Consider the following 20,994-nt stretch of genomic DNA (forward strand, 5'->3'; position numbering starts at 1 on the left):
CTACCTCACGGGTAATGAGTGGCATGAAGGGCTACGTGTCTGACAGAAACTTTCTGAACAAAATTGCACAGATCATTTTTTAACAACATTTATCAAAGCATGGTAATACTATGTGAAGAGACTGCTTACAGGTCAATGGTAATTATATTACAATGATTTACACAACAATGATAGTAGTAAGGAGCTCCTTTGTGACCAGTGCTATTTTTTGGATCACTCCCGCGGGCACCTTAAGTGGTTCTTGCGGGCACCCAGGCGCCCACTGGCACCATGTTGGTGACCCCTGGGTTACATCCTCCTAGCTGGGTATGACATTCAGTTTGGAGGGAGGTCAGCGCTAAATTTCATCCAACTTCCTACCCCGGGCTCCTCTCACAGGAGGCAATATTATAACTTTTGTTTGGAGAAAGAAAGAAAGAAAGAAAGAAAGAAAGAAAGAAAGAAAGAAAGAAAGAAAGAAAGAAAGAAAGAAAAAGAAAGAAATCCTCAAAATGAAAGAAATGCCTGAAAACTCTCATTGCTTACACTGAACTGAATGAATTTAAAGTTCTCTTTGAAGATGTCTGACTATGCCTTTGGACAAAAAATATTATCATGACATGTTACTAGGGATGGGTACTGAATTAGGTACTTTTAAAGGTACTGACCGGATTCTGTCTGTAGTAACAAGTACAATTAAAAAATATTTATTGCTACATAAACACACACATAAGTACCTAAAATTGGTACTGTTAAGTACAGATACCAACTGCCAGGTACCGGACATCGTTACTGAATTGTTTCAAATGTGAAAGGTGCCCATCCCTACATATTATCATAATACAATTTACTTTAACTTATCTGTACCTCTACATGCTTCCTTTTTCTTTTGTTTTTTTAATGATTTTCATAGTCATGTTTCTTGTGAGTCCCATATTTTATTGTTTTTTATCTATTTCCTGTTGTTGTGCCTTGTTGTTCGGTTGTTAACCATATAATATACTCTCACAGTGAACCAGTAAATACTTTAGGTCTGGACTTAGTGAGGTCATCTGTTGAAAACATGATCAGATCACATTCAGTGAATTCACTAAATGATTAATTATTTCCATCACACCACATAACATAATGTAACATAACAAACTTTACTTTCTTGGGACTTGTGAAAAACGTGCATAACCAACCTGTTGCTGAAGTATTTATCATCAGTTTTTCTGTTTGGCTGGCTCAAAGATTTTATTCATGAAATCTAAATCACTTGAATTGTGTTCATTTATTTTTTTTAACATTTCATAGAAAGAAACAGCCTCTTCTTGAGCCCATACTTTGATTCACTGCTGAAATGTCTGGAGTCCCCTTCTCACCTGACATTGAGGATGCAGGTTTCCCTGCAGTCACATCCCACCTTACAGTGAGGATGAGAACCAGAACTGTGGAGCAGTCTGAATGGCAGTCATTTCTTGTGACAACAGTAACTGCTTGTCCAGGTGAAAATGGCTTTGTTTTTACTGTGTGCCTGTGCAGACATGCTATAACCTACAGTTCTTTCAGCGTCTACTTGAGGCTGGAAACTGCAGGCTGCAGGAAACATCAGAAACTACTGACACACAAGTTTAAAAGTCAACCTCTTTTCTGTACAAGGGGTGGTTCCATAACCCTTTTCTTTCAAAATCATCAAACTTACCAGTTTTGGCTCTTTAACACAGCTGTGGCCTGTCTGTCTGAAGCTAAAGACCCACCTCTTTACCTCATCTTATCTAGAGTCAAGCTATTTCAATACACACCGGATCCAAATTTTAAGACCAGTTGATAAATTTCAAATATTTACATATTTCACTGTCGGATCAGATAGAGTATAAAATGGAATTTAAAAAAAGAAAGGAAAAAAAGAAATCTATTGCAAGCAACAATTAAAGGTAAATAGTTTGTTCATCAGCTGATTAAAAGTTTGAGACCACAGCCTTTAAAAGACAAAATCTGCTCTAAAATGTAAATTCAAAGTAATTTCCTGTCAGGTATTCTCTCCATCATGACCTCCTGATGGTAAAGACTAAAAATCTTTCTTTCTGTGAATGTGGTCAGATTGTTGAGCTTCATCAGCAAGGCCTCTCACAACACGCCATCACTGCTGAGGTTGGACATGTGGAGACCGCCATTTTGGATTTCTTCAAAGATCCTGAGGGTTATGAAAAAAAAGTCCAGAGGTAGACACAAAAAACTTTCATTGGCACCAAGCTGGTGAATCTGATTGGCTGTCCGTTAAGACCCAGGACTGTCCTTAAACATCTTCAAAGGCCTCGTCACCTTCAACGCCACAAACTCGCCGTTTGGACTTTTTCAGAGAGCATCAAACATAAGACACTGAAAGGTGAAGAAAGTTTGATTCTCTGAGGAGAAAAGACTGAACCTTGACGTCCTGATGGCTTCAACGTTACTGACATGACCAGGAGATCCCACTGGAGATGTTTTCACAGCGGCACAGTGGAGGGGGCGCCATCATGATCTGGGGCTTTTTCCTTCAATGGACCAATGGAGCTTCAGGTTGGTCAGGGGCGTCAAACGGCGGCTGGCTCTGTGGAGATGTTGCAGGGGGCCTCCTTCATGACTGAGGGCCCTGGTCTGTGTGGGAATGACTGGGTTTTTCAACAGGACAACTTTTGTTTCTATTTTAGAAATTTTCACTTTTTTTTTTTTAGCTTTGGTCTTGAGCTTTTGATCAGCTGGTGAACAGGCTGTTTCACTTTAACTGTTGACTGCAATTCATCTGTCTTCACATTTCTTCTTTTTGCATTTTGAAACTTAACTCAGAGCCTCCAACTGTACAAAAGTTAAACTCTTGAAAATTTTCAGCTGATCTTGAAATGTTGATCAAGTTTGTATCAAAGGAAATCAACAGAGTTTCTCCTCAAGGCAGCAGCAGTAGGGTTAATTCCTCGGTGAGACTTCTGTGAAACACTGTTATGTCACCTCTCGTTGGATGGTTGCCTCACTACCAAGAGGTCACGCTGCTTACTCCTCTTTCTTTCAGGGTCGAGTCGGCTCACCCTGCCAAAGATTTCTCAAAGGGACTGAGGAAAGTCCATGGTTTGAGTGACTCATCATGTTCACAGATGTAGAGCTGCAGAAATGAGGGGCTTTGATTGTTGTTTCTAAAAAAAACTAAGGGGAGAGAAAAGAGCTCTACAAAACCTCTCCCTTTTCAGCATGACTGACGTGTCTTCATTCAGCTCTTACAGCCTGAGAAGTTGACACAGGGATCAGCAACCATCCTCTTCATTCTGATCTTCCCCGTGATGATGTTAAAGTTGTCAAATCAGTCCGATCTTCACGGATCACCTAAATTATCGGAGGCCTTTTCTTGTCTGTTTGAACATTTGGATTCCCACAGGGAGCAGAAAAGTTTGTGTAAATCTTAGTGTATCTGACACTTTCTTACCACTCGTTGACTGCAGAAAGGTGTGACCAGGTGAGGCTTCGTGGTGTTCTGCTCGTCTTTTCCTGCTTTGTGCTGAGTGGACAAACCAGCACCTCACCGGTCCCTGTTCTCTCTGTTCCCTGTGTCTGAGGCCCCCCTGCAGAGCTTCCCTCAGGAGAAGTGAACTTTGAGCTGTGACAGGCCGAGAGGGTGAAAATGCTGCTTAACATCAAACCAATTAGCAGTAAGTCGGGGGATTAGAGGCAGCAGCTGATCTGCTGTTAATGGGATCAGAGCTGATCGGAGGTTTGGGATGACGAGTTGAAGCTCACTCTCAGTTGCTCCTTTTCTTCTGCAAGAAAAATATTAGCGTGGAGCAGCAGAGGGCTTAAACGGCACGTTTGTGCAAAAATTTCCTCTTATTTCATGGCAGACCGCTCTGCCCCCTCATCAGCATGGACTGTCCTGACCTGCAGCTCGGCATTATGGGTCTAAAACCGGGAGCTCTGGTGGAGTCACATTCAGCTGCTTTTCTCTGGAACCAATCAAAACTCTAAACTCGGACGGATTCTCGCCACGATCTCCAAAGGAAACCGTTTTCTTCTTCTTTCAGATTTTGAGTGTTTGCTTTAGTGAGTGTTGATTTCACACTAGGTTCAAGATGCCGTTCATGCCGGTGAAGTTCAACCTGCAGAAGCGGGTGAAGCTGGCTCAGGGTCTGTGGATGATCTACTGGCTCTCGGTGATCGTAGGGATCCTAATCTTCAGCCTCGGCATCTTTTTCAAGATCGAGCTGCGGAAAAGGAGTGAGATGATGGACAATAACGAGAGTCACTTAGTGCCCAACCTGCTGATCCTGGTTGGTTTGTTGGCCTGCGGGGTCAACGCCTTCGGAGGCAAGGTGTGCCACGACTCTCTGGACCCAATCAAATTCGCCAAGTGGAAGCCGATGCTGAAGACGTACCTGCTGCTGTGCTGCGGCTTCAACGGCCTGCTGCTGCTGACGGGGCTGCTCTGCTTCCTGATGCAGTTTGCCGTGTACCTGACGCTGGCTGAGGGCCTGAAGAACAGCATCAAGTTCTACAAGGACACGGACACGCCAGGACGCTGCTTCATGAAGAGGACGCTTGACATGACACAGATCGAGTTTCGCTGCTGTGGGAACAACAACTACAGGGACTGGTTTGAGGTGCAGTGGATCAGCAACCGATACCTGGACATGAGCAACGATGCGGTCAAAGAGTGAGTACACGGGGACAACTGAGAGACCGGGAACAGCCGGCACAGGTGGGCCACCAGGTGGTCGACTGGAGGGAAAGTGTTAGAGCGGTGATTCTGGTAGTAATCAACCTTAAACTCAGTCCATCCTCTCGTGTAGGTCTCTTTAAGAAAAGATACTAAGATCTGAATCAAGATGCTGAACGCAGAGACCGATGTTGTTTTGTTGATCTGATAAAAACTTTGGACTGAGCAGGACTCTCCAGGAAAGTTATCTAATATTTCATCTGCCTTCCTCGGAGCGTGGCCTCTTTTTCTACCTCGGGTCACTGAGAGCACAAACTGGGATCATCTCTGAGCTTCCTAATGAGAAAATCCTGATTCAAACCTCCAGCGTTGGAGTGGGGGGGAGTTTTTTCAGCTGAATCACAGAGCTCAGCGAGCCCACACACAGAGAGGGAGAGAGTTTTGTTAAAACGGGTCAGTGGAGGATAAATGAGGGAATTAAGTGGGTAAAAGTTACCGTGCAGGAGGTCGATGTACTGGCTTCCCCTTCTTAAGTCTATAATCCGTCAGGATCTTATCTCAAGCGAGCTGCAGCTTACATGAAGGTTAAACTTTAGTCACTTAACGTCAAATCTTCACCAAAACGTCTGACGAAATGACAAACATGATAAAAATCACAATCTGATCATGATGATAGTGTAATTTCCCACTGACAGTCAGAAACATGTCATGTTGGGTTTTTGCGTGTTTCCGTGTCCCGTTTCTGTGCTAATGCACTTAAAAGATATTACTCTGTCTCTGAGATGATTATTTCCCATCATCCAATCTTAACCTTGCTGTCAGCTTCAGGACACGCCCAGTCTTATTTCTGTCCGTCACTCTCAGGAGACACTTTGGACCCAGCGTCTCTGCTGGAAACTATAGACAAAGATGTGACTTTGAATCAGGTTTTATGATTTGTTAGAGTGTGATCCAGAGTCACAAAGGTCACCCTAACCCTTTAAGATCTTTGCTCATATTGACCTGCTGACCTCTGCTGACCCCAGGGTGCTGTCACTCTGAGTCTGCTGTGATGACAGAGGAAGTCTTTAAAACTGCCAACATGATGGCTGTGTCTGCTCTGAGGGTTTATAAGGCACAGAGGAGGAGGATGCTGCCATCATGTTTCCTCTGGCATGCATCAGGGTCCTATACTAGGACTTTATCATTTACATACATGTTTATAAGCTGTGACCTGTCTTTAATACTGATGAAAGAATGAATGCAGAACAAATCCATCAGTAGTTTTTTTTCCTGATAGACGTCCTGGTGGTACAGCTGTGATTAAAGAACTCAATGTGTGGCTTTTACGTCCTCTAAAGCTGAACTCTGAATGTCTGTCTGCAGTCGGGTCCTCAGTAACGTGGAGGGGAAGTACCTGATGGACAGCGTACCGTTCAGCTGCTGTAACCCCGGCTCCCCTCGGCCCTGCATTCAGCATCACCTGACCAACAACACCGCTCACTACGACTACGACCACCGCATCGAGGAGCTCAACATCTGGACCCGCGGCTGCCGGGAGGCTCTCTTCTCTTACTTCAGCAGCATGATGTCGAGCATCGGAGTGCTAATCTTTGCCACCATCATCCTGGAGGTAAGGATACGCCCACGAGCAGCGTCAGCCAATCAGCAGCCAATAAGCACCAACAGCAGCCAATCAGCACCAAATGTCGAAAGGGAGAGTTCTTCTAGTGAAGTAATTCGCTTTTCCTGATATTGTGTCTGTAAGAATTAGCTACAACTAGCATCTGTAAAAATTAGCTTAGCATAAAACAGAAGGATTGTCCCTCCCTCTTCCAAAAGCTCTTTTCCACAACACCTCAGACAGGCTGTAAACGATCAGAAATCTTCATATAGTGTTGACTGGAAAGTGATGAACCAGGTCTGTTTCTGACAGCCCCGCAGCCTCAGCCGGGAACACGTGACCACTTTTGTTCAGGTGAGCTGTGCCTCACCTGTCATTTCTAATTCGAGGGGAATTTGTCCTGGAGGTGAACACAGGATATATTCTCAGCTTAATCTTATGATTTGAAACAAGATAAAGGGAGCACACCTGCAGTAAATTAACTGAAGTGACCTTAAATGCACCAGGTTAACTGCATAATTGATTAGCAGGTGATTAGCATTAGCGCTGAAGGAGCTGCTCTTCATGACAAACACAGAAGAATAATCTTCAGACTTCACATAACTGGACTCCAAATGGAAGGTAGTATCAATTTATCACATGGTTTAAAAGATTTTTCATTTATAAACCAAAACCAGGATTTTTTAAGCCAGTCTCAAAGTTTGAACACAGTGAGACACTCCTCAGTTTATCCATCAGTTATAAACTCATGTTGCATCCATCCTTTCATCAGCCTGCACTCCAAAGTGCTCTGTCCAGCTCAGTGCTCAGGTCAAAGCATCAGGACCTGCTGTGTGGGAGGTTTCTGTGGGAACATCAGAAGACTCTCAGTCCACTCTCAGTCCACCACGTTAGAGTTGACTCAGGACTCAGCGGTGGATCAGCTGCCGGGGCGGCCGTGCTTAAGAACGTTGCTCAGGCTCACTGAGGATCAAGAACTATTTTGGGGGGTTTAATCTGCCCACAGCAGCAGCAGGTTGCATTCTGGGAAGATAAAGGATGAGGGACAGTTCCTGACAGTGAAAAGCAATTTGTTATTAGGGTCAGAACAACAAGTTTGACCTGAAGAGTCACGACAGGCAGCGGATTTAAGAACAACATCCTGAACTCAATCACTCTGTTTGTATGCTGCCACGTTCTCAGAGCCTTTGTTCATCTCAGCACAGAAACTTCACTTTCTCCACATGGACATAAATTTATATCACTGTATTTAACAGTTTGTGTCAGTCCTGTTATAACCTGATATCATCTCCTCAGGCCAGGCTTGATGAACTTATTACTTCTATCAAGAAAAATCTATACCCTAATATTTTTCCTTTATAGATTTTATTGGTCTGTGACATGAGATGACTTTCACTGCTGCTGAGATGCAAACAGCCAAGTTAAACAATCGCACTAATGTCACAGTGCTGAAAACTGCAGTTCCTCAAGCAGCCTCTATAGGCTGGCTCCAAACGTGACTGAAGCCCCACAGAGCTCATGTTAGACTCCAGAAATAATCAACATGTTTGCAGTTTGGTCTTTTAAGCTCCTAATTCGTGGAATCAGTTTGTGTATTCTTTTTTTTTTTTTTAAGTCTGATGAGTCAAAGACTCTGGTCACAGTTTACATGTGAGTTGGCCATATGTGCATAAAAAGCAGTTAAGCTCCATGCCTTTTTTTATTATTTAATGTGTTGTGTGGTCAAGAATATCCTGATGCGGCCATGTTTCTGTAAGGCACACCATCACATTCCCCAAACTCTGACTCTGTTAGCTCCTCCAGCTTATTCAGCAGAGATCACACTTAGTTTACAATGAGAGAGAGGAGAGAGGCACAGCTTATGTCTCCTCTTAGAAAGCCTCATCGTCTTACACCAGCCCCAGGTTTAACCTCCTCTGCACCCCTGTGTGTCTTAAACATCCTGAGCTCCATTGGAGTCTCAGCAGGGAGAGTTAAACGCTAAAAATGTGTGATTTCAGTGTAAAAAACAGTCCACAGCTCTCTTCAACTGCATGTCCAGAAAGTCATTGTTAGTCCTTTATTTGGTCACAGAAGGAAATAGCAAGAAGTGAGAGCCAGTAAGGTTCAGGTTCTGGTTCTGGTTAGAGTTAAGGTTAGGGTTGGGGTTCAGGGTTTAGAGTTAGGGTTAGTTCTCATTAGGTTTAGGGATAGGGATAGGGTCAAGTGTACGGCCTGTAGGTTTAGGGTTAAGGTTGTTGGGTTTGAGCTAGGGTTAGGGAGTTAAAGGGAGTTAGGAGCTCCTTCAGTGAAAGGTCTCATGTATAAAACCTCCTTCTCGATTGTTTCACTCACACGCATTTTGACAGCGCCTTCAAAGGGGGATGTACGGTTCACTCGCTCTGTCTCAGTTCAGCAGCCAGGAGAACAAATGTCATAAAAGACAAACACGTTGATCCTTGAGATTATGTTGGAAATGTTGGTGATTAGTATATATGTAACTTTATTCTATCAGTGGCTGTGATTGTGTGGGAGCAGTTGATGACTTAGAGAATCCTCCACAGACCGGACTGTTTCAATTCAGTTTAGCCTGACATCCCATCTACTCTGTGCACTGTAATCCACTTTACCTCTGAGCCACATCTGCAGCCAACATTTACAGGCTATCAACAAAACTTACATGTGTGTGTGTGTGTGTGTGTGTGTGTGTTCCAGTCCGTAGACATGGCCGGCTTAAAGTACCTGACCACGGCTCTGGAGACGATGGAGGACCCGGAGAACCCGGAGTGTGAGAGCGAGGGCTGGCTGCTGGAGAAAGGTGTGAAGGAGACGCTCACCGACTGCCTCACCAAGCTGAAGACTCTAGGAAAAGGAAACCAGGTGGAGGAGGGAGGAGACGCACAGGAGGCCACCTGAGAGCCCTGACCCCCAACCAAGGACTGAGGTCTCCCCCCTCTCCCCCCAACCTCTCCCACTGATAACAGGGAGCACGAGAGTAGAGGTCTCCTCCACCATCTGTTCATACGCCATCATACATGAGTTTCACAACATGTGTACTAGTCTTACACACACACACACACACACACACACACACACACACACACACACACACACACACACACACTCACACACACACACACACACACACACACACACACACACACACACCAATTCAAAGTGAACAAGCTGTTTGAAGTTACTGTGAATGTTTTCCATTCTGTAAATATGTTGAACAGAGTTTATTTTTAACCGGAGGAACAGAAACCTACTGCTGTAAATACAACGCCTGGGTTTTAAATTTGTTATTATCATTATTATCTTAAAACATTCAAAATCTAATTGACCTCTCCTCACATCCCCCTAAACGTGTGTGTGTTTCCTGTCAGACACCAACAGGCCTGAAAGAGTTCACAGCTGTCTCTACTTTCACAGCACAGCACTGATCTGTGATCAGCTGGCCGTCCATCGACTCACAGATATCAAACCCCGACTAAGTTACTTTAAACATTTATTATAAACAAATCTAAAGGATTCCTGCCAAACATCCTTACCGTCATGTGACTAACTTCTTAATCATCATCTGTTTTACATCACAGTTTGATATCTGTGGGTCAGACTATCGGTCTTCACTGACTTCTGCTACACCTGCTGACTCGGAAACAGACGGCCAAATATCTGGATAACCAGGTGAAGAAAAAAAAACAAAAACAGGTGTTTACAGAGTAAATACTCAGGGAGAAGAGGGTTTATACTGAAGTCAAAGCAGAGGGCGTACAGGTAGAAGTCCATGGAGTAGGAAGGCTCATTCAGCTCACTGTTTGTTTTTTTACTAGAGAGAAGCTTTTGTTTTTATGTCCACAGGAAACATCTCACAGTCTGTACTGTCAGGGTTTGTTTGTGTGCTTTGTGTACGATCACAGCCTCTGCTGTTTATTGGCTGATGCTAACATCTGTTACCTTAATGTGATTGGTAGAGCGTGTTGGGTCAGGGCTGAACTCGCAGACTGAGCTCAGGGACATAGAGTCCAGTTGTGGCCGTCTGGTTCCCTGTCAGAGTGACGCTGGTTCAGACTGCAACAGGAACTTTTTTATACTCTAACAACGCCACCGCCAAACCAACACACACACTTTGATGAGGAGGTTCATCCGGTACTCAGCGTTTACTCAGTGTAACTGACAGGAAGCTGCATCAGAGAGTGTGAGTGTGAATCTGGTGTGTGTTCAGTGGTACAGAGGTAACGTCAGATAAGCTGTGTAGGACTATCAGAGTATTTCAGTCGTCTGTGGCAGGTTGTTCTATTTGTATGTTTCTGTTTTTCTTGCTTTAAGGACAGTTGTAAAGTTTTCAGACAGTTGTTGTGGGTTGGTCGGAGCTTGTAGTCGCTCCGCTGTGTATGATAATACCTATAAAAAAGATTGTGAATGACACTGAACTGTCTGATTTCATCTTTTATAAACTCATCAGCGCCGTCTCTGGACGTGTATGTACAGATGTGTACACAGGTAGATATGCACATGAGTGAGAGCTATAATAAACAGGACTATACAAAGGTTTAAACAGATACAGGTGTGCGCACAGGTATATATTGGGTTGTATATAGATGTACTGAGGGGTAAAACTGTGTTCATAGTAAATGTAAATATAATAAAGACACAACTTTTAAAAATAAATCAAACAAATAGAGTTTGTTTTTGTCATTTTGTCGTAGTTCAGGAGAAAAGAGGCCCTGGACACAAACTTCCAGATACTTCTTCAGCTTGTCATATTTCTGTATTTCTGCTCATCAAACCCTGAGAGGTGTTTTACTCCCCGCCATTGTCTCACAGCGTCCAGCCCTCCCTCTGACTTACAGCGTGTGCAGGTGGTTAACAGCATTTGAGCAGATCAGCATCAAATGAGCTTAGAGGAGCAGATTAACTGCCCGTGTCAGCCGAGGGCCAAGGACAGTGGCCGTGACGCAGAGGGACACCCAGGGGGGCCGAGGGGTGGGGGTCCTTTAAAGGACAAGTTCAACCTGAAACCAGTGTCACGACTCGATAGATAGATAGATGATAGATAGATAGATAGATAGATAGATAGATAGATAGATAGATAGATAGATAGATAGATAGATAGATAGATAGATGGATGGATGGATGGATGGATGGATGGATGGATGGATGGATGGATGGATGGATGGACGGACGGACGGACGGACGGACGGACGGACGGACGGACGGACGGACGGACAGACAGACAGATAGATAGATAGACAGACAGACAGACAGACAGACAGACAGATAGACAGATAGATAGATAGATAGATAGATAGATAGATAGATAGATAGATAGATAGATAGATAGATAGATAGATAGATAGATAGATAGACAGATAGATAGATAGATAGATAGAAACTTCAAAAACTGAATCCTACCAAGTTTTTGTCTTATCTTTTTAAATTGTTTTATTAAACTTAACATGAAACTCATCCACCTGACAAGTCCAAAAAATGTTTTATTTTAAGATATTAGAAAAAAAAACAAAAACAAACGAGGACTGAATTGCTTGAAAAGAATGAAGAAAAACTACAAATGTAGTAGAAATTTGCACTTGCCTAGGTTCTTGTATTAAGACTTTATTTTTTCTTTTCAAGAATTTAGCTGTGAGAAAATCCAGGCTTCATTTTTTTCCCCCTTCTTTTAATGTCTTTAAATAAGACTCTTTCCTGTCCTTGTCGGGGAAATGTGGCTTATATTGAGTCAAATCAGTCTGATAGTACTGTTTTTCAAAATAAAAAGGCATAAACACTTGATTAGATTTCAGTTTTTGCTTTGTAGATGGATGAATGTGACCAAACATGTCGGTTGTGACATGTTCCAGTCGTATGGTTAGCCTCATAGCATAATTACCTTGGGTCATATCTTAAGCTTTCCAGAAAGATAAAACATATTGTTAATGTATTTATATACTTATTTTTTATTAATATTTATATTTGTAATATTATGTTCTTAAATAATGTTATGTATCTTAAATATTAGTTGTAACTTATTTACTTTAGATTCCTTTGACTCAGGCACTTATGCTATGAGGCTAACGCTAACAATACTGAACCGCTCTCTGTGAACAAAGGCTTTCTGCAGTGTGACACTGACTCCAGCAGCAGGACCAGGCATTAAAAAAGACTTTAAAGAATCACACAGCATCAGAGCCGGTGGTCTGGTTTGCCTGAGAGTCAGTATTTATCTGTTTTGTAATCAGCTGAAAACGTCTTACAGGAGCTTTGAGATATTTATTTTTCCTGAGGTGTGGTTATCTGCTCTGAGAACCTCCACCTCCACCTCTGGCCTACAGGATGAGATCTGAATCTTAACATGTCTGACATCCAGCGCCACTTCTGACTTCTGTGTGTGTGTGTGTGTGTGTGTGTGTGTGTGTGTGTGTGTGTGTGTGTGTGTGTGTGTGTGTGTGTGTGTGTGTGTGTGTGTGTGTGTGTATTCTTAGCAGCAGCTGTGATGAGATTAGGTTGAACCTGAGGTGATCCAAATCCTTTAAAGGCAGCACGCAACACACACACACTTATTGCACAGCAGTAAGAGCAGTAAGCCAATATTGTATTTGTCATTTGTAAGCCCTTTAAAGAAGAAGAAGGAAAAGATGAGGGACACGGTTCATTTCCTTAGTGTCCAAATGAAGACTGAAGACAGAGAAACTTCATAACCCAAGCCTTGAATCCGTACAAACTCTTTTTATTCCTGAACAACAGGTTTGAGGAGGTCAACTGATCACTGATAAGAAGAAAAGAAGACAGAGGTGAAGATGAACAGATTGTTCAATTTTAGGGGGGTCTGATATCACATTACTGTGAGTCTGTGGTTTACTAAAGCTAACAGGTCGATCTGACAGAGAGGGAAACATCCATATGCTTTTTCCTGTTTGACTGGAGAGCCAGCTTAAGTTATGTCTTCTTCATGAAGTTTAGGTGAATGGTACCTATTTAAAGTTGCTGTAAGGACTATCTGAAAAAGCTGGTGTTTTCTGGGATAAAGACTCTGTTTCCCATGAGCACTAGCACCTCCTGTTGTTCATCTGTGACTACAAAGCCTACATCAGTTTTTGAGAGCAGACCTGTTTTATAAGAGACAATGCATTTAATTCAATTTCTCCTCCAGTTCAAGCTTTAAACGAGTAAACACCAAAAATCTAACAGACAACTCATTCAGCGGCATGTCTTTTTAAGAATGATAAATAACGTATGGCATTTCATTCTGTTAAATAAAATAATAAGGTATAGATCTCATCTATTAAAGGGGGGAGAAATCAGTGCACTGAAAAAGGGAATCTTCAATTAGTTGAAATGATGTAATTTTTTAAATCAATCCAAGTCAATATTTTTAGGTTAAGGTTTCCAATGTATTTTTGTGGATCATATCAACTTGAAATTCTGCGTTGCTACAACTAAAAAAAAGAAGTAGTTGGACCAACTTAAATGAATTGCTTCAATCGGTAACACCTAAATAAATGAAGTTCTTTGAAATGAAATTATCAAGTTCAATTAACACAACTCAATAAGTCAAATAAATTAAATATTTTAATTCTTCTCGAATCAATATTTTGCATTAATCCAACTTTAAATTTTAAGTTGTTTCAACTCAATATTCTGCAAAACCAAAAAAAAGAAAACCATGGGTGAGGAAGGAACACTGTGGATATGAGACCCTGATACACATTAAGATAACACGCGAGGACAGTGTGTCTGTGCTCCATGGCATGGACCAGCTGCCTGTCTGTGGTCCACTGCGCTGGCTGACTGGCTGTCTAGCTAGCTGACTGGCTGTCTGTGCTCCACAGCATAGGCTGCTTGACTGTGCCCCATGGCATTGGCTGCCTGGCTGTGCTCCACTGCGCCAGCTGATTTGCTGGCTGGCTGGCCATCTGTGCTCCACGACAGTGAGGGCTCCAATTAAATACTCTCAGTAATGATAATTTGAATATAACTGAAGACAAAACCCAGTTTGTCCTTTCTGATCATAATTTTAGCCCATCAACACATCTTATTTATTAACATATAAAATATTAAACACACTTAAAGGTACATGGTCCATGCCACAGATAGCAAGTCCATGCCATGTGGAGCACAGAAAGCCTGTGCCCTTGGCAGGTTAACATCTTAATGTACAGCTGGGTCTAATATCCACTACACTCCCTCCTCACTCACGATTGCTGCCTGATCTGTGGCTGATTTCAAAATCACCTTCAACATATTCTCTGACTTAAATGCAGTATCTACTGCATACTGCAGACAAGAGTTGTACGTCTACCAGATGCTGGTAGTTCTTTTCTTTTTTTTTTAAACTTCAGTGACAATAGTTCATTACAAATTTCTATCACAGTACCACAAAAATAGAAACTTGCCACATTTGATACAGTAAGCATAGAACAAAAGATTTAAAAAAAAAACAAACATCTGGAGTCTTATAGTTTTTACAAATTTCAAAGTGTTGAGTTTTTTTTTGTATTTTATAATTAAATTTAAAGTCTGTAACCTTAAATACTCGAGAGGAGTGTCCTTTTAATTCAAAAACTAGTTAGTACTTGCCTATTTTGGTGCTGGCTCACTTTCATTGACCTTCAGGTCACTTTGCTCTTCACAGGGTGCCTGAAATAGCAAAGAGAAAATGCACTGTCTCTCAAATACTATCACTTAGTTGAGATTGAGATAAAAGGAGGATTCAGTCAGGTAGAAAATAAATAGCAGGCTGACAAATTTCTACACATCTCAAAGTTTATCCCATTCAGTCTCATTTATACTTGGCAGAACAGCAGTTTGGGGTAAGGTATCTTGCCTAAGGACAGGACAGAATCTTGACTGTTGAAGTTGAAACTGAACTTGCAATCTTATCTTACAGTTACAACATGACTTACTACCAATTGAGCCACAGCCGCCCCATCTGATAAGGCAATAGACAATTCTTTTTACCAAAAAGTATACTGATGATTTCATGAAGGATCAACAGGCTCTGAGGCTCAGTAGAATTTGAGGTCACTCTTAAAATTAATTAAATTAAATTAAATCAAATTAATATAATTAATAATTAGATACATACAAGAGGGTGTGTTTCAAAGATCCAAAGTTTCCTTCCTTCCTCCACTTGCGTGGTTTACTTGCGTCTTAGTCCCTCCCACCAGAGATGCACAAGAGAGACGCGAGGAAAATGAAGAGAGAAGAGAGGAATACAAGAGATTTGTTTTAAGAGCATTGAGATTTCCTTTCCTCTGGAGCGTCACATGAAGCAATGTGTTTTAGTGATGACCGCGTCAACAGATCACCTCTGGATCATCTGGTTAAGAACAGGCGCTGATGAGCATTTTAACCTGCCACAAAGCTGGATCTGCAGACTTTGCAAGTGCAAAGGGACTGGAGGCACTGGCTGCAGCAAGGAAAACAATGAGAAAGTAGGCCTAATACAACTTGCCACCTTTGCAGCATAGCCAAAAAATGTCACTGTGGGTGCGTCTCAAAGTGATAAACTGCAGTCTCCACTCTCCTCTGCGGCACCAGAGGTACTTTCCAAGTCGCCATATTGAATGCTGTCCCGAAGCGATACTTGTGCACGGAGGAGAGAGGAGGGAGGCAAAAGGAGACTGATTGGAGGAGCTATGATTGAGGAAACAGGAGAGCTAGCTTTGCAGAAATCTTTTCACTGACACACACGCCCCTATATGGAATATCACTCTCTGATTGGACACTGCTGTGACTCCAACTTCTCTACATGAAGCTCCACAAGCACAGCAGAGTTTAATGAGAGAGAAAAGACGAGCTGAAAACAGGCACTGGGGATCGATCAGTAGCCACGTTTACATAGAATAGAATAGAATAGAATAGAAAATACTTTATTTATCCCCGAGGGGAAATTCAAGAGTCACCGCAGCATTTAAGAAAACAAAAGTAAGAAAGAGTATAGAAAGTGCAAAAAAGTCCATAAGAAATTAGATGACGACATCCCATCCACCACTCGTCCACCACTCTCCAGCCCAGCCAGTCTCCACCTCCTAAGGGTCCAGGACTGAGCCTCTCCAGCAGTCTGTTCAGTCTCTGTCTCCTGGATCCTGTCTGCTCACAGCAGGCGAAGCTCCTCCGATGTGTCGCGGCGTCCGATGTCTGCTCCGTCAGCCACGTCCGTGAACAGCACGATGCCGCTGGATTAGCACAGCTAGCTCATCCATCCCCCGAGGCTAGATCCCACGTTCCCAACAACGATGGATGGAAGGACAGGTCCACGTCGTCACCTCCCAGCTCACATCCGAGAACCAGCACGTCGTCCTCACCGCCTCCTCCTCAGCTCAAGGGAAATCATCAAGCCCTACACTAGTTAGCATTGACATGCTACAGGCTGCTAACAGCTAATTTCGCATGTAAACAATGCAGCCATGGTTACATGTAGGATCTCCAGACAAACAGGAGAAAAGTAGTAAAAAATACCACCGAAGCCACAAAAAGTTTGGTGTCCGTGACCGACAATGAACCCTACAAAGTGATGATCCACTCCAAATACAAAGATGATGAAAAAGAGACGAAAAAATTACAAGAAACGGACAAAGACGAGAGAGCTGCAGCAACAGGCAGCTACTTGGGTAGCGCCTAGCAACCGTTTTATGACATGGACCCAAATATTCCACTTGCATTCAGTTTATTTGCTCAAACAGAAAGAATTTAACCTTTGTATACACCTCATTCTGAAAGAAAAGTGCCAATCTGAATGGACATTTAATAGGTTTCACAGGGGTGGAATACTCCTTTCCCCAAACCGATTGAGGTATCATGTATCCACTCCAACGGAAAGTTGTACGTTCTTTCAGCGCATGCTCAGATATGACATAAGACGCAACTAGAGACGTTCCTCAATTCTAAAAATGGCGGCGAGCAGTCAGCACTGGACTGCTGCGGAAAGGTTGTTTTTGATCCAAACTTTGAAAGTAATGAACATAATTTCAAGACTGGACGAACGACAAACTCGCAATACGGAATATTGCAACACCGTGATTATCAAACTGTCGTCCTCCAGCTTTGATAAATCTTGTGATGTTTACGTTTTTCTACACATGCCCAATTGACTATTCTCTTTGATTACAGCAGCGCATGTAGACCAGAGATTGGAATTTTCCTTTCCATGTATACTTGTGTTTTTTGAAAAGTCATTCGGAAAGATTCCATTCAGAAAGACAAAAAACTCCTCATGTAACCGTGGCTAGTAACAGGTCATAAAGCTGGGATTAAAAAAAAGGGTTTGTTGTGAGTTTAAAACACAAAATACTGAACACAACCATCATGAGTTCACAATAATGTTCTTGATAAAGATTGAATAATTAATCTAAAAATGATGGTATTTTACTGGTAAAGTGATCTGTGAGCTTCTAAACAGCACACAAAATAAACAGAGAGCATTTTTTCTTCATGTGAACGTGTTAAACAGATCAAAGGAAAGGACAAAGCTCTGTTTACGTTTTATTAGAGTTATTACAGCGCACATGTGCAGACACACAAACAGCTGTTAGAGCTGACTGATATCTGGACTTGTCAGGTGAATGAGGCTCATATTAAGTGGAACACAGTTTTTACTAATAAAACAAACACTTGTTTAGATTTCATGATGCAAACACCAGCTCCTTAATGCATCCTTCACTGCGACCTAGTTTAGGAAAATCACTGAACCTTGGCCGAGGAAGAGATTTGGACATCAGTCAACTGTTCAGAGCCCCTAAAGAAATGTCTGTGAGGGTTAGTTCAAGCCAGAAAACACTGAACACGCTTCATTTCATCTCCTTCAATACCTGGCCTATCAACCCTAATAAGGTAATCTGTGGTTCTGATGTGGTTTCTATATGAACTGTTTGGTGCTTAGTTGATAGCAAGATTTCAGCCTAGATCTGTTCAGGTAGCTTCAAAAAGACTTAGAAAGCAAAGCCGCTCCCTTTGACCTATGTTACATTTTATACACAGTGAAAATAGAGAATATATAAATAAAACACAACAATAAAGCTTAATACACTATGTACACACTATTGCATCTCTAGAGTTTTATCCCTTTAACACCTTAAAGTCCCTCATTCTTTCATTTACAAAGCACACACAAAGGTTAAATGCTTCATGAACTGCAAATAGAGCAAATTATGTCTCTTGTTTTTTAAATAAATTTAAATGATCCATTACACATTTATTTAATGTAAAATACACCCTTTACTGCTCAAATGAGCCTCATTATAGATGAGATACTGATGCTAACAGTCCCACACAGTCAGTGAGAGCTGCTGCTAACTGCACCACAGTGTTTGTTAGAGATGCTACTCTCAGACTTTCAGAGATCAAAACAACAGTTCACCCCTGGGTGAGCTGAAAACAAAACTTCTGCTCTTAAAGTGAACATATCATGCTTGTTTCTCCTTTTCACTATGCCAGACTAGGATGCCTGTAAAGCATTTCTGCCCTCAGTACAAGTCATTTAGTTCCTTCATTACCCCACAATAGCGTTCTCAATATCCTCAGTTTAGGCCATTCTGAAGATCTTGTTGAAACGCTCCGTTTCGAGAATGACCTCCAGTAACCTCGCAACGTCACAGCCCTTTGTGCTCTGATTGGTCAGTTCTATCAGAGGGGTGGAGGGGGTAGAGCCAGGGGGGTGGGTTTTGCAGCATGTAGCAGTATTTACAAAATCGCCATATTGGATGGGGCAGACCGAGCGAGTTTGCTGTTTGCCAAAAATTCACCGTAAGGCATTGATAGCACTAATAAAATGGCAGAGTGTAGGATACGTCCTTTTGTATTGGACTCCTAGAGTCAGACCCGGACGGTTCTGCAGCTCAGGAGGAAGAAAATCCACCTCGACACAGATCATCTCAGGACGCTTCAGTGTGGTGAGTCAAACCGGTACTGTAACATGTAGAGTTTATATGAGGAAATATAGGCAGACTTCACCAATAAACTATTTCTATAACAGGGCTCCAACCTGCTCCTTCACTTTCTCTGTCTGTTTTATCCATCATGCTGAAAGTGTAGTCTAAAGATCGCCTCTACCGTCAGTTCGTCACTATGTTATTACCGCAGCATTATTGTTGTCCAGGTTCACAGTGCATGTCAGAACAAGCATGCAAATATCACAGTCTCACAAGTATTACGACGTCTGCTAAAACTACAGTGTTTTAACTGCTAATTCACCATGTAAAGCCAAGCTGCTCAGCAGAGCAGAGTACCTGCATCCAGTACTCAGTCAAGTTAGCCAGAGCTAGTAGGGAGCTGTATTTATACTTGGCTCTTGGTGGGTGTATCCCTTGGTGGCGGTTGTGTGACTAACTGACATCACAGAGGAGGGGCTGCTTTATCAGATTACTCCAATAAAAAGAAAGGATCCTCGTGTCGTCACGACGTTCGAAATCTCGTGACCAAATGGCAATGACCTGTTTTCAGAGGCATCAAATCTCGTTCTAGGATATCAGAAAAAGTACAATATCTCATTTTTTTGAAAATTCAGGGGGTGAAAGGTCTTGTTTTCAACTTTCTTATATTATATGTAAGTATTAAATCAGGGATCAGCATGAAATGTCCTCTTTAAAGTCTGTTACTGTCACTCTGAGTCCTCCTGAACCTTAAGATCAGCAGCGAGACAGTTGCTCGGACAGAGCTTCCTCCTCCTCCTGCAGATCACACAGAGATGCCGTAGAACCGAGCCTGTTAGACCAGAAACCCAATCCGAACCCAGGATACAGAGGTTGAGTGAAGGTGGTGTTTGAGGTGTAGATGTTGATCAGCTTGTCAGAGGAGACTCTGTAGAAGGACAGAGTGCCAGCAGGACAGTCCACATACACTGCTACTCTGTTTGACACAGAGGAGGAAGAGGAGGAAGAGGAGGTGCTGGTGACGTATGTTGCTTTGTTATTGTGCCAGAAACAGTACCCATCTTCAGAGCACTCCAAACTCCAGGACTGATCATTCCTTCCAAACCGCCGGTCATACATGTCTCCTTTCCTGCTGATTCCTCTGTAGCTCACCGACACATACACCAGTCCACTCCACTCCACCTCCCAGTAACAGCGGCCAGTCAGGCCAGTCCCACACAGCACCTGAGGACACATGTCAAATCTGTCTGGATGGTCAGGATACCCCTGATCCTCCTTCACATACGTCCCCATCTTGTTCCCATTGGCTAGCTCGACGTTTCCGTTGACCGTGTCCGTGTCAAAAGTGAGCTCGCAGGAATCTGATGGGGAAAATGAGATCTGTGGTTATTGTCACGACATCAGAGATCTGACAGAGCAGCAGGGTCAGATTCGATCAATGTACCCCTTCTTTTCATAGACTGAATCAGAATCACACTTACACTTCCTCAGACCTGGTCTCATCCACTGGACTCCAGCAGGCTCCAACCTGGAAGACAGACGCAAGTCAGACCAGAACTTTCTCTTTCAGCACCAAACGAACACATCTCATCACAACTTTTGACCTCTCAGGATCTGAGGCCAGTGACAGAAAAAAGATCAAAGTTGTTGCACTACACCAGGAGACCAGTAGGGAGCAGAAGACAACACCAAAGGCCAGAAAAATTATGTTGTAGAAAGTGATGACAAAACCAGAGTTAGCTTGTTAACATGGAGGATAATCGGCCTATGCTGGTTTTAATCATGATCTGTCGCACTGCAGATGGGTTTGTTGAATCAATACCTGAAATGAGACGAGCTGTATTATAAAAAGCCAGTTTCAAGCCCTTTGTAACGGCTTTAACTCACAAAACACAGATAGATCT

General features: G+C 42.6%; 2 protein-coding genes across 3 annotated transcripts in view; one reads left to right on the top strand and one right to left on the bottom strand.

The window, feature by feature from the left end:
* The first annotated feature begins 4,055 nt into the window (after positions 1-4,055).
* On the top strand, positions 4,056-10,866 carry prph2b (peripherin 2b (retinal degeneration, slow)). 2 transcript variants are annotated; one of them, XM_074675378.1, is made up of 4 exons: positions 4,056-4,636; positions 6,005-6,251; positions 7,029-7,052; positions 8,961-10,866. In XM_074675378.1, exons 1-4 carry the CDS (start codon positions 4,056-4,058, stop codon positions 9,135-9,137), a joined length of 1,029 nt encoding a protein of 342 aa, XP_074531479.1. In that variant the 3' UTR covers positions 9,138-10,866. The 2 variants fall into 2 exon arrangements, with proteins under 2 accessions (XP_074531479.1, XP_074531478.1); XM_074675377.1 differs by lacking the exon at positions 7,029-7,052 and having other exon boundaries at positions 8,937-10,866.
* Positions 10,867-17,698: 6,832 nt separating this feature from the next.
* The window catches only part of LOC141794821 (protein NLRC3-like), a 28,114-nt gene continuing 24,818 nt past the window's right edge, over positions 17,699-20,994 (bottom strand). The window contains exons 11-12 of the mRNA XM_074675359.1: positions 20,572-20,618; positions 17,699-20,451 (exon numbers count right to left, since the gene is read on the bottom strand). Coding sequence (XP_074531460.1) covers positions 19,847-20,451; positions 20,572-20,618 — 652 coding nt within the window. The 3' untranslated portion in view covers positions 17,699-19,846. The remainder of the gene's footprint in view (positions 20,452-20,571; positions 20,619-20,994) is intronic.

The sequence above is a fragment of the Halichoeres trimaculatus genome, unplaced genomic scaffold (genome assembly GCF_033239565.1).
Source record: "Halichoeres trimaculatus isolate MK-OKI-2021-1 unplaced genomic scaffold, fHalTri1.1 fHalTri1_scaffold_8, whole genome shotgun sequence".
Classification (NCBI taxonomy): Eukaryota; Metazoa; Chordata; class Actinopteri; order Labriformes; family Labridae; genus Halichoeres; species Halichoeres trimaculatus.

Excerpts from the sequence above, each read along its gene's own strand:
- prph2b (XM_074675378.1), top strand. The coding sequence starts at position 4,056 with ATGCCGTTCATGCCGGTGAAGTTCAACCTGCAGAAGCGGGTGAAGCTG. Across the intron at positions 4,637-6,004 it reads AGCAACGATGCGGTCAAAGA|TCGGGTCCTCAGTAACGTGG; the intron begins GTGAGTACACGG and ends GTCTGTCTGCAG. Across the intron at positions 6,252-7,028 it reads TTGCCACCATCATCCTGGAG|TGCTCTGTCCAGCTCAGTGC; the intron begins GTAAGGATACGC and ends TGCACTCCAAAG.